At 46.8% G+C, this 14,114-nt stretch overlaps 1 protein-coding gene across 1 annotated transcript in view; it reads right to left on the reverse strand.

The window, feature by feature from the left end:
* Positions 1-14,114, reverse strand: part of LOC113406932 (splicing factor 3B subunit 3) — a 50,479-nt gene that overhangs the window by 11,053 nt on the left and 25,312 nt on the right. The window contains exons 14-21 of the mRNA XM_026653843.2: positions 13,712-13,855; positions 12,712-12,834; positions 10,921-11,075; positions 6,945-7,119; positions 5,800-6,005; positions 4,750-4,906; positions 2,632-2,757; positions 638-850 (exon numbers count right to left, since the gene is read on the reverse strand). Of these exons, the coding sequence (XP_026509628.1) occupies positions 638-850; positions 2,632-2,757; positions 4,750-4,906; positions 5,800-6,005; positions 6,945-7,119; positions 10,921-11,075; positions 12,712-12,834; positions 13,712-13,855 (1,299 nt within the window). The remainder of the gene's footprint in view (positions 1-637; positions 851-2,631; positions 2,758-4,749; positions 4,907-5,799; positions 6,006-6,944; positions 7,120-10,920; positions 11,076-12,711; positions 12,835-13,711; positions 13,856-14,114) is intronic.

Here is a 14,114-nt window from a genome sequence, read left to right on the forward strand (position 1 = left end):
TGACAGACAAGGACGGGCTTGTGCCACAGCCAAATGCTAGCTGAGTAACATTAGACACGTCTAGAACTCAGGCTTCGAAACCCGCACCTTGTGCACTTTAGAAACTAATCGGACTACCACCAGGAGACACAGTCCACGTGCCACTGAAATTCAGCCCCCAGTGGGGGGAAGATCAGGTCAGGAAGCAGCATGGAATTCTGTAACCAACTCAAATTGCGCAGGGAATTTCTGGAGGCAGAGCTAAACACCAGAGCTGGGATTTGGCCAATACAAAGGATAAACACCCTTGCTCTTGACAAAAGCATCAGGGAATGCTCAGTGGCTACCAAAGGTCAAGAGCACATCTGCCCTGAAAGTTTTTATTTTTAAGTAAGTTCAGTGAACTTTTGAGTATGGTGGTTTCTGATGCCAATGCTTTAACTTGTTTGCTTTGAATAATATGCTGAGAAACTACAACAGCCAGCCATCTCACTGATGAATAACTGTCCCATGGGGCACTTGTAACAAGTAAAGGCTAGCGATAGGGCGTTGGCTCTAACATACATACATTTTCTCATTTCTGTAGACACACGTGGCTGTTCCCAGTGAGTACTTGCGGTCTCTGGGGTGTCCTGACGGTTCAGACACACGTACTCACCACACAGATGTTGCCAAACTTGTCTGCTCCGGCCACAGTGTCATAGTCAAGGAGGGTGGCGGTGGTGACCCACCGGGGGTAGGTGTCATCGGCAAAGATGATCAGCTGGTTCTCATTCCTCTTGTAGCGCACCCAAATGAAGCTCTCCTGGACGTCCGACACGATCACTCTGTGCCCGATGGTTTGGATGCCGGAGATGTAGTTGGCAATGTGCTTTTAGAAAGGGAATTACAACAGTAAGTTGCCCTGATAAAGAACTCAAATGGGCTTCATTCCAACTCAGAAAATCCACCCGACTCAATTCATTTTAAATGCCTTTTCTTCCTTGCTCCATCGACTAGTCCCCAATTTTACACCCTGGCTCCGACACCACAGCTGCAATTCTGACCCACCATGGCTCCAGAACACGGACAGTGGAAGTGGTGTTAGTGCATACCTGAACTACAGTGGCCACTGTGCACAGTTCTTGACCCCATAAATAACCCTGTCTGGAGCAGAAGTAGCCTGACCGGGGTGTAGGAGCACAGATGCCAGCTCTACATCTACAGATGTGCGGACTATGCTCCCTGACCTCCAGGCCAGGCAATGCCCCTTCACAGCTCCGGTCACAAAGCATCCGAGAAGAAAACTTTGCAAGTTGTGATGGGAGCCAAAACCTAGGCAAAATCTGTCCTCGCCACGTTCCCTTTTTACCCTGTGGATTTCTGGTGTGTCTATGTGCAGTGGACAACCAGAGGTTGGCCTAAGACCTGCAGCTTGCAGGGGAAGGAAATGGGAAGAGAAGCAGCCAGCTAAAGCACTAGAAAAAGTGCTTTGCAGTTTCTTTAACTGCTTTCGTGCTGTATAATGTATCAGCCATGCAGAGCAAAACACCCCCCACCATATGCCTAGAGCTTAAAGGAATGTAGTTTCCTTGGCAGTCCTAATGGAACCTAAGAGCCTCTCTAGGTATGTGTACACTGCACACTAAGGCTGGGCTCTGACTCAGGTCTGAGCCCAACTCTTTCTAATGTCCACACACAAGTCAGTCTGACTCGGGTCAGCAAGCACTCAGGACCCAGGTCCTAGGACACTACTACGGGGGTGGCTCAGAGCCCACTGAGACTCGGGTCCAAGGCCTCTCATTTTGCAGTGTGGATGCAGCTCAAGCTGCAGGCCTGAGTCAGAAGATCTGCGTAGTGCAATACGGACCCATCAGCATGGCTGAGACACCCAGGCCCAGCAATTGTAAACCCAGGTTTACAATGCAGTGTGGATGCTCAAGCGCAGACTTGGAAACACCGAGTCCACAAGCCCAGGTCCCACAGACCCAGGCTTAGTGTGCAGTGTAGACACAGCCTTTGACTTCTGTCCTGGCACACAGCACCTTCTGTGGCCGTAAAAGAGTGACGAGTTTAACAGCTGCCCACTTTAGCTCTCCAGTGTGTCCAGATCAAATGGCACTCCAGAGCCTCATCACTCCGTTGTTTCTGCCTATGCTCTGCTGGGCTGTTGGAAGAATCTACTGTCCCCTAGTGTAAGGGGTGAAAGTGTCTCCCATATAGTCAAATGGGAAATGTTACCAGACCCTCAATTTGTATTTAGAGGAGAGGTGACCCACATATCATACAGCAGTACTGGAGGGACTGTGCATTTCATTAGAACAAGTGTGTGAAAAACCCACTGACATTTCTGTCTAGAAGCGAAGCGCGGCAGAGTTTTAAAGTGTATTGCTCACATGACTGGTGATCAAATGATAGACGTGGCATGGGAGAGAAGCAGTTGCTGCTGTGGTTGATTTTTACTTGGTATTTCCTATGTTATTCTGTTTTGGGGTGCATGTACAGGGCACCCAGAACTTTGGATGGGGCCCTCTGGTGTGGAGTTTATATAGGACAAACACACACACACTGAACGTACCACACCTAAAACCTTGCTTTGAAAACGTATCCCCAAGCGTTACTCTTTACTCCTCACCCCAAGAAATGGCACCCATCAAGAACCAAAGCCAATACCTTGTTCTCACACTTCCGAAGCAGCTTCTTCTTGCCCAGGTCGTATACACGTAAAAGTTTTCCAACTCCAATTAAGACTCGGCCTTGGAATGGGGCAATGGCTGCAGGTACGTCCTCCACAGGGGTCTAAGCAGGGAGGTGAAAGGAACGCACATTAGAAAGTCCAGTGAGACAGACAAAACCCCCCGAAGACAACGGACTGTACTTGCACCTTTACTGAAAAATAAAGCAGAGCTGGAGAATGGACTTTATCCAGTGGTTCTGTTGAAGCTTTAAAGCCTTGATACTGGCAATGGAGTTCTCAATGCCAAGGTTAATCAGAGTCCTTGATGTGTCCTGCAGAATTCCTAACCCCCGTGCCAGCAGTACACTATATGCTGGAACACCATGTTTTATTGGTGCTTATGCAATCCTGGATAGGATACTCCCACGCCACTGAATATCAGACATAGCACTTAAATGAGAGTTGGAGTTGAGTGTGGAGATCATTCTACGAGCAATTGAGCAGAATATGCAGCAAGGCAGAAAAGGCACTGTCACCCCAATCAGGGGCTTTAGTGTTTCCCCGGCATGAACAAGATTTTACTTTTTGCTAAATCCAGTTCAGATTACAATCAGCAATCCTTCAGTCTCAGAAATCTCGATCCGATTCAGTGCTTGCAGTAGGAGTTCTGGATCAGCCAGTGGAGAAGACGTTAAATCTGAAAGAGCTCAAGATATCCTTGGCAGCTCTAAGGCAGGCAAATTTTCCTAAGGATAATGCCATATTCTTGTTAATCCAAAAGGACCCGTCAGCGATCACAATGGAAAAAATTAATTCCACTGGCGTTTTTGGTGCTGACAGTCATCAGCACATTTTTCCAGGTTTTGTCACACTGGCTAACAAGAGCCAGTCCACCCAGCTAGCTCTGTAAGCTACATGGTGGGCGTTAAAACGCATCATAGCGGCCCTCGCCCAGGACAGAACCTTCTTGATGAACTTGGAAATGTGGGAAGAAAGAAGAAAGCCACTACATTCTTTAGCACATCCCCATTTCTCAACTATACTTGGTGCTGCTGAAACCCTGGAGGTCCATCAAGTGATCTATGCTACTATGAGCAGTCAAATCACTTATGCATGTAACCAAAGGAAGGTACACAGGGCCATACTACTAAACCTGGGTATCAGGGAACCTTCATCATCAAGACAAGTGACCTGAGTGCAGGTCAGCTTTGTAAAGAAATAGCCACCATGAAAGCTCAAGAGTGGAAATACTGCATTTTAAAATGGCAGCATTTCCCCCCTTAACCTCACTAACTGTTCTCTGGGAGTGGGAATAGAGTCCTTACCTGTCAATCCGGCGCATGGCAATGCAGACCTGGCACTGGCCTGGCCTCAGGAGACCCAGGGTCAATTTCCAGCTCTATCACTGACTTCCCAGGTGACCTTGGGCAAGTCAATTTCTCTGGGTCTCACTCCCCACCGGTAACAGGGGATAATCCTTCCCTATCGCCTACGGGGGTTGCGAGAATAAACATGCTCATATTTGTGAGGGGCTGATACTATGGGGTTGGGGCCAAACAAGCAGCTAGACAGACAGTAACTCTGGATGCAGAATTTTCCTGCCAGTTCCTCCTGGAAAGCAGACAGACTTCTCCCTCCTTCAAAGTTTCCAGAGCAGGAGAAAAATTATGGTTAGTCTACAGTCTCCCCAAATCTCTAGTCACTTTGCCAGAGCCCAACTAGTGCCAGTGAGGTGCCCTGGAAAAGTAGTAGTGAGATTTGCAGCTACTGCCAGTTGTGCAAAGTTCCTGCATCTGCATTGACTATCACCTGCCTGGCACAGCTCAGGGCTTGCCCATTTACCTATACTGGCAGTAGCCACACGAAGGAATGTGGGGCTGGCAGCTGTCACAGTCTATCTGGTATATGCTTTGGAACAAGATTATCTCAAGGGGACTCAAAGTGTAGTTTAGTGTGGTCAGTTTTCCAAACCCATCTGAAGATTGTCTGGGCCTCTCATGCACTCAGTGAGCTTCAATGTGGATTTGCCTGGCTCCCTTCCTCCTCTCTTGGTCTGTACCTCCCCCAGCGTTAGCACAAGAGAGGTCAGCCCACTCCACGCAGGGCACGCTCACCTTGTGTAGGAACTCCAGCTTCTCGCCATTATTCACCAGCTTGTATGTGTAGATAAACCCACCAGCCACCGACCGGGGGTTCAGAATCAGGTCCTTGGCCACTCCCACCAGCACATGCCAGTCGTCACTGGCGTTGGCGAATCGGCACACTGCCACACTGGGGACAACACAGACAGGTGCCCAGAGGTTAGTGTGAGCAAAGTACAGAAACCAAAGCCAGAGCTGCCTCGGGATAGGCTCTGCATGTCACACATGGATGGTAAAGCTGGGTGAGAGCTTTGGAAGCCTGACTTCACATTGCTGATTTCATTCATCTATCCCCTCCACTCAGCGTTCCCCCCCAAAACACATCCTAAGTAGTCACTTTTAGACAGCGTTATAGGTACGGAATAGTCACCGTGCCCAGGCAGGAAGTGGGACTCTGGGCTGCTGCTTTTTCTTTTGAGAGGGAATTTACGTTTTGGACATTTATAAGCAACTTCTTCTCCCTCCTTTCATCTTTCTCCTCCCCCGACTGACGCTTAGCCCATCAGCACAAGGGTCAGGCGTCTCGAGGACGGATTACACAAAGCAAAATGGACAGTCTGCGTGTCAGTCGGCTGGACTCATCTTCCTTGCTGCAGTCCCACCTGATTTCTCTTATACACAGTAACTGCCCTTTTAAATGCACCCACAACATTGCTTGGCAGTTTAATCTATGCAGAGAGGATGCTAAGGAAGGGAGGGGGAAAGAAGGGAGGGGAACACAAGGACAACTGCTCCTATCATCTGCACCCCATAGGGCCTTTTTAGAATACTATCCTTCAACTGCTTGTTTAAAGGTCCAGTGAACATGTTGGTATTAAGAGCTAGTGCCTATGCCCACCTTGCATGACTGGGCTGGGCGATGGGAAGATAAGAGCTTCGGCGTGCAGGGAGGTGTCTACTGGGGTTTAGTGCCCAGCCTCCCAACAATGTGGCCTTTCAACTCAATCGACGTCTGGGCAAAATAAGCAGCAATGTATTTTAAGCACAAGACAGCCAGAAACTGTGTCTGGCACTGCTCCTTACCTGAAGGCAGCTTCGTTCTGCTCTAGGTGGACCAGATCTAAAGTATTGCCCTGGATGGGGTTCATCACTCGGACAACAGAGGCCCACTGGCCATTGCCTGCCTTGGGAGCACCGAAGATGGACTCGGGAAGGTTCTCATTCAGAAAGGCGGCTGCCATCTCTGCGGCCAGTTCCCTCTCGTCCTCACCTGCAGCCTCCACCATTTCCTGCAGCACACAGTACAGCAGGAAGAGAAAGAACTCAGCATAAGAGGGGATTCGTTTCAAGACAGGCTGATACCGAAGCTGCTTGGCGTGGTGGTGATTTAGAAGATGAGCTTCAATGGAGAGAGATCCCCAAGGCAAAGTGCTACTAATATGAAAGCCAAGTGAATGTTAAAGCCTCTGTTTTACAAAGTCAGAGAGCCAAGAGCTCAACACCTACAAGAAACCTACAAGGCCATGATGCCGCTCGCCTTGCTACAATACAGCCTGTTGCTATGGAGCTCAAAAGCATGGCACCGTTGATTCCTCTCTGCCCATGGGGCCACTGCATTGGGGAGACAGCCTCCAAAACACCAGCTGATGCCACAGAGAAATCTTTGAGGAAAACAATCTATTCAACTCCAAGTAACCTCAGCAATAATAACAACAAATTCTAGAGAACGTGTGATACACAAGCAGGATCATTGCTCAGCGGAATGATCTGCAATGTCTGTCAAGGCACCAGGGTACTGCATGCTGTGAACGGCAGCACTCGGACTGCGATTTATCTGCTGAAATTATGATTATGTGGAAGCACCTCGACTGAACTAGAAAACCAACCACTAGTCATTTGGCAATGTGGAGTCTGAGGCCGCTATTAAGAAATCAACAGCAGCAAACAGTAAAGAACAATTTGCCCTTATACAGGGTCCTTCAGAGGAGCTCAAGTGGATTTTCAAACATTCAATGTCACAGGGCCACCTGCTGAGCATTCAGTTTTACACGTGGAGACTGAGGAAGAGGTGAAGTGACTAGCCCAAGCCCAAACTGTACGTGGAATGCAGTTCTCAATGCAGGACTCTGAGCAACCTCTCCTGCCATCCCCACAGGCCTGCACTGCACTCCATCCATCCCGCCCTTCGTGCTCAGGACACATGTGTATGTATGAGCTGTCCTGATTACCTCAGCCATCTGCTGCTTCCTCTGGGCCTTCGTGGCCTCGGTGTAAGCATTGTGGTCTGTCTCGATGATGATCAGGTTGCTGCTCTCAGGGTGAATGACGAACCTCCTGGGGGTGTACTGCAGCGGGAAGGCAACCTGGTTGAAGACTGCCCCCAGCTTTTCCAACGCCAAAATCCTACATGGACAGAGAAAGGCCACATTTAGCAACTCCCAACACAAGCCACTCCCCAGAGACAGCGAGGATGGAGCTCAGTCTTCAGCTATCATCTCATGAATCAATGTTCTCTCAGCAGCCCAGGCCAGATGCGAGAGCGCTAATCGCTCTTTCCCAACCCTCAGAGCAATGTCCTTTCTTCAGAGCACAAACCCAAGGAGTTCTCAATAGCGCCGTAGCTTTTTGGAGTGGATGCTATATTGGAGCTACGTGAGAGATCAGCAATGGACTGGGTAGTAGTTTCCTGGCAGAGGCCAATATCTGATGCCTCAGAGGAAAGTGAATGCTCCTGCCTCCAAGACACCCGGCCAACTGTGCAGTGTTGTGTGCGAGGGGGAAGAAGGGAACTTTCTTTGTAATCCCTTACAGGTGATCATACTAATCTCATGCATTTGGTTTGATGACCCCACTCTGCAGGCTGGAAACTGAACTACAGGGAAGGGATGAGACTGGCTCATCAGTGGGTGAACTGAGCATGGAATTCAAGTCTCCCATGACTCCCACTTCCCTGTTTTATATATGAGACCATGCTATATCTATGCCAGAGATGACAGAATGAGTGGTGGGTGATCAACAGCCTTTTGCAAATGGTGCAGTTATGCAAAAGAAATCATATTTTATGAGGGGGAAAAAGGTCGACAAATGGAATTGGGGAATCTTGTGAATACGGCATCTGAATCCAAATGTGGTTTAGAGGCTACAGCTGGCCCCAAAAGTTTCGCCGATGAAAATCAGGCCAGTCACAAGACAAGAAAAATATCAGTGTCTGAATGACTGGTCTTTCTGTAGCTCGCCTGCTCAAATGCCAGCTCATCTGGAGCCAGAATAACCATGAGTCCCTTCAGAAAGTTTCCTTTAAAAAACCATCGAATGCTTTAATATGCCAAAAAGGACAGACAAGAAGAAAGTGCCTGTTTGTAGTCACATAAAGCAGGGCTGCTGAATTTAAGCTTCCCCTTTATTTTCACTTATCTTCCTAATTATCCCCCCACCGCCCCGGGCTGAGATATGAACAGGCAACACAAAAAACACGGTCATTCCTTTGATTTTCAAACCAACAACTTACTCCATTTCCTACAGAACAGCCTTTTCAGTTCATGAAGCACTTTCCTTTTTCTGTTATTTTACAGCATACAGCCAAATTACAATAGGCCAGCCACAGAACTCCCCATACAGAGAAAAACTTAATTCCTTCTCTCTCCTGGTAAGAGCCAGAGTCATTTTAAAATCTGTTTGTAGTTGAATTACTTTTCTTTTGTTATAAAATAAATCCAACTGTACAGCAATTAATGGACCACTAATGGACCTTTCTGGTGGCCTATAGAATGAGGTATTTTGGGAACCAAGCAATGGAGGACTGAGGAAAGACATTCCATGAGAAAATGTTTGGCGTAGGCCAGGGCAAACAATGGCTCAGAACAAAATCACAGTGGTGAGCTAGAAGCGGAGTTGCATTTTCTAAACAGAGGCCTATAAAACAGCTTTGCACTATCGTTGTGGATCAGTAGTTGTGTTTTCGACCACTTGGTTGGACTTTTTTTTGGGCACATATTAGAAATGTCATCTCCTAGCTATAAGGGGATCGTATACGATACTCCTACAATGCCTGATCCCAGACCTGAAATACTCCAAATGCTGAAACCACCATAGATTTATTCATTTCTCCAGGGCCCCATTGCTGGGGCCAGCCTACCTGAGCTAGCTTGAATCCAGGTAACAATAGCAATGAAGACAGCACAGCATGGGCTTCAAAGCAGGTAGTACAAAGCTAGCACAGAGCCTGAGTACGCATTCAGCTCGTGAGTTTGCTCCAAAGCCCATGCTGCCTTCACTGCTATTGTTACCCACGCTAGCTGGATTTAAGCTAGGTCAGGGAGGCCAGCCCATGCACAGCTCTTGCTGGGTAGACCAGCCTTCACATTTAGGAGTTCATTGCCTTTTCGTAATCCACAAATGAGCCACACCATGAGCAAAACCCAAACCAAACATTAAAGCCTCCTACCTAGTGCTCTGAAAGCTGCTAAACGAACTCTGGCAGCCCTGCTAAAAAGGGCAGCATGGCTATTCCACAGAATGGGGAGCTGTCCCCATCATGGCCCTTTTCACAATGTCACTATCCCATGCTGCACTTTCCGGTGATGAAATCCAAGAGAGCTACTCAACATGCCCTTCAGTCACTCCTCCTGCAGCTTGGCCAGATGCATTTAAATTCCCTTATTCCCAGTTTATTGTGTACTTTCCCACCCAACGACTGTGTATCCTATTTCTCAGTGGTGTTGTAATTTCCTCTCATTTAGAGGCATAAGAATCAGAACCATTGCAAATAATGCCTCTCAGCTGCAACTTGCTGAAATACAAGCACAGTATGCAGGGGACAAGTTCCTGTAATAAACATTTCCGCTGTGCATTCTTGTGCATCTCCAAATAAACCAATTGCTCAGTCTATCTGTGTTCCTATTGGTCTAACACAGCTACCGACCTTGAGAACCTTATACAATTCTAAAATCTTGAGGTGACCAAGCTGGACATGAAGAACAAATGTTTTGAAACATGCACAAGAACTCAGCCTTGATAGAAAAGTACTGCTCTGTAAATAAAACTGATCTGTGATTATAATTGTCCAAATATGGTTATCTTCCACCTCACCTTAATATAGTGCCACTAAAAGCATAAAAGGTGCTTTCAGGCTTAAGTATTCTTATGTCCTGCCCTGATGAGCTTACAATCTAATCAGAACAGAGAAACCATAACTGAATACGGTAGGTACGGAGAAAGGAACAGGGTTATAGACAATGTTACTTGGTAGCTCTACTTGATTCTTCTAGAACAAAAGGAAGCTGTTATCTCCTTTTTCTATTCCTCCACACTCCTGCGCCCAAAACTTCTCCACTGGGAGTGTGGCTATTAGCTTAAATAAGGTCAGACTGTTACTGAACAAAATACACCTAAAACTACACCCATTTTATTCAATGACCTAAAAACTCAAGGTCAGAAGCACCAATCACCATAAAAATTTTTCCTTTTACAAATTAACTACAAGTTGCATTTTATGAGCCTAGTGCTGGAGTCTGCATCTTGCTATCAGCTGACAGACACTGTTGCGATGGATTTTAAAATATATTAATAAGAATATGAATTGGTAAGCTAGTTCCAAAGTTGAAAACTATCCCAATTATTTCAAACATGGAGCAACCCTGCCCCACTGGAACGCCCTGGATTACTAATCTTGGTAGGAGAAGAATTAACAACATTTGGACAATTTAATAAAACAGAACATCTGGAGCAAAACTGGCTTCTAGTCATGGCTTGAAACCCTAAATGGGGCTGCTGAGTATACTGCAGAATGCCCTTTGTAGGCAGAGCGGCAGATCCACTGGTAGAAACAGATTAAAAATGATGGGGTGGTGAAATATTTGAACTAACTGTGCATCCAACTGGCTTGTGCTCAAAGGTGCCTGACCATCTCCCAGTGGGGGACAAAGCTCAAAGATCTTTTGATTCCAATTAGGTGGGACTTTTACTGCAAATTCTCCCAAACACTATAAATTAGCTTGGTGCAAAACTGCCAGATGTTGAATATGAACAAATGTGTCTGCAGTGAAAGAGTGGTTTTAGGGAGAGGCAGGTGATGTTAAAAACTTTCTTTATCCAGGCATCATACCAGGAGATCCCAACAAACTGAAAAGTCTCTACAGCCCTCTCCTCCCTCCTGAGAGCTACCAGCGCCCCGGTTCAGAAGCATGAGCGTTTAATCAATCTTACCTCAATGTGTTTGTGGAAATAGCAACAATGCCCTCTGGACACTGCTCAGAAGCGAAGCCAGATGCAAACTCTAGAGTCTCATAGGACAGGGGGGTTAGATGAAAGCGGGACTGATAAGAATAACTCAGCCATGAGCGACTGGACATGGCCAGCACCTGGGGAAGGAAGAGAGACAGCAAATTCACCAATCTGGACATGAGGGGCCAGTTAATTCCCTGCAGCATTAAACAGAGTGTGCACATTCCAGTAATTACACTCTTAGTCACTGGAAAATCCAATCAATCACTGTGGGCATAATTTCACTCTGCCCAGAGACCGACTTCAAAACCACTCCCCCTCTAAGGAGCAACTTCCAAGGGAGCAACCTCACGGTTCAGACATCACTGATTACAAGAATGGTGTCATGGCAACCTGGTCCCAAACTGAGTTTTGGAAAATCCAATTTTCTCTACAAAAGCCAATATCAACAGAAATGCTTACATGGCTTTTCTTTTTAAACAACTTTGTTTTTCAAAGGAAGTAGGTTTCTTTAAACAAACATTCCCTGTCATGTTGCAACCTGAATATTGCAGTATTGTGCTAGTGCATGAAAAGTGACACTGATTAGAAACATAAATGGAGCTAACTAGTGTATTTGCAGTCAACCTAAGAGGAGTGCAGAAAGCAAACAAATGGCATAAACAGTGCAAAGTAAATTAGATTTAAAACTCCTTCAGCTTTAACCTAAAGGATTATTTATATCTCAATTATTAGTTAAAATTATTTGGAGATGATCATGTTCTTGGCTGGGCAGCCAGACAGAGTTATACTAAATAATGTACATTAGACTCAGGGGGTGTCACTTGATCTCAGTACAGAGGGGAATGCAAGAGTTTGGCCTCTAAATAGAAAATGTATTGCTCTATTTTAACACTTCTCTTTCAAGGATCTAAGAGAGCTTTACAGGTATTAATGAATTAAGCCTCAAATCCTCCATAATACACGTTATCCCCATTTTACAGATGAGGGGACTGTGTACAGCAAGATGAGACTTACCCAATGTACCACAACCTAGAGCAGAATCCAGATCCCCCTCACCCCGTCCCCCGCACTGGCCATCACTAACCCAGCACTTCTCAACACCATGAGGTGTGATCCAAAAAGGGGTGAACCCAGGGGTGGCTGCTTTCCCCAGTGCCACAACAGAAGGGCTGCAAATACGATTCTAAAGGACTGGATCCTCAACTCCAAATCCAGCAAATATTTTGCTTCAGCCACAGATGAAGGCAGCTGACTAGTCCCTGGCTAAACACCTCCAGCCCTCTTAACACAGACGGGAGGAGACCATAACTTGCTTTGGGTCAAAGCAAAATAAATGCCACTACACATCAGGCAGCCGGAGACTGTGTGGATGCTCATGCAGAGCTTTCAGGCTTCATATCCGTGCAGGAGAGGTCAGCTAAGAGGCACTGAAAGTGTCTAACAGAATCTGCTTAGCGCTTTTACAAATACAGCAGAGTGGCGGCCTGCAAGTCAGCACAGTCCCAGCCCAAAGAGGGCAGTAGAGGGAAGAGGAGTCAGACAAGCATTGCAGGGCATCATCTCTTAAGAACCAAGGCCAGGCTGACTCAAACCAGGGTGGTTATGTCAAGCACGAGCTATGTCCCAAGCAGCTCCAGAATGAAGCCACCCGGCTCTTCCTCCTGTACAGCAAGCTGGTCCTGTTCTCCACCTTTCCCACCGACGAGGGGAGCTGGCACACTGCACAGGGACCAATATTGACACGACACCGCGACATCTTGCTTTACTTACCGCCTCTTGGCCTTGCATTCGGACTCGGAAGAGTTTCACGGGGCGTGAGCCAAGGTACCTGGTTCTGGTATCAGAAAGATCTCCAGTGACTGGATCCAGGACAGTTCGCAGCAGCACACCGTTCTTTTATTTAGGCGAGAGAGAAAACTCACTTAGTTCATGATCACAGAGACAATACTGGCCGAGGCAATTATACTTAATGAGAGAAGATGCAGTTTTTAACTAATTAGTCTTTTTTTCCCTCTTTCTTTTTTTAAGAACTGAGGCACAAAGCGACTTTCCCGAAGTCACAAGGGAAGTCTATGGTAGAACTGGTCATTGACCCCAGATTCCAAGTGCAGTGCCTTCCAGTTCCTCTCACCCAAACCCTCTTCCCTAATGATCAAAGAGTTTACAGTCTGGCAACAAACAAGATGCCCAAGTAAAGATCCTGGGCTAGACTATTTGGAAGAGCCCGGTAATTTTTACCCCACGTAGGACTTATCAAAATAACATTTCTATAACACCATCACCTAGCTCTGCTCGTGCAAAAGACTGGACAATGGGGAGATTACTGGAGCAGACCCTGGGGTGACATGCATGCTGCACCCGGGCTCTGCCCTCAAGGGGCTCTCTGCACAGCTGCCCAAGAACATTTCATGGAGAGAATAGCTTCTTTATAATCATCCTCTTCTCAAAAGGGAGCCAAAGCATAAAAATGCATGATTAGTGCTAGGCAACGTCTCAAAAAATTTGCTTTCTTTTCATCAGTGGGGGTATTCACCTAAAATCTAATTACATATGGGGACTTGCTTAACAGCTGGAGCAACTGGGGTATTCCAGACAGGTCCATATACAAAGGGGAATTAACTGCATGACTCAGACGTTATATCCTGACAGGGGATGTCCACTTGGAAAGTCTCAGGATGCTGCAGTGGACAATATAATGAGCATTTAATAAAGTCTTTCAGGCTGAATGTCTCTCGGAAGGGCTTGTAGGAACCAGGCAAGTACGCCTCACCTGTAATCCAATGTTCAGGTACAGGAAGCCAATGGAGCCCCTCTCGCCCAGCTCATCCTGTTTTTCTGCCCCACCCATCTCCACGATACACAGTGATTCTGGCTGTGCAGGGAGGGCCTGCATACTCAAGGGCTGTAAGCAATCCTGTAAGAGACAGAAAAGGACACGAACATGCAATTACCACAAGAGATCCAGCTTTCTATCTAAGGAGCCTAAAGGTCACCTTTCAAAATTTGTAAAGAACAGTGTTCAATTCACATAGGAAACCCTAAGAGAATTATTTATGGTTTCCTAGTGCACAAGAGTTTTGGATCCATCTGCCTCACCTCCTGGCTTTCCCCAAATGATGTTGCATTTGCACTTGAGCAGTCTGGCACAATGGCTAGTGGTCCTGAACTTAACT

Source organism: Terrapene carolina, unplaced genomic scaffold (genome assembly GCF_002925995.2).
Source record: "Terrapene carolina triunguis isolate 2854851 unplaced genomic scaffold, T_m_triunguis-2.0 Scaffold166, whole genome shotgun sequence".
Taxonomy (NCBI): Eukaryota; Metazoa; Chordata; order Testudines; family Emydidae; genus Terrapene; species Terrapene triunguis.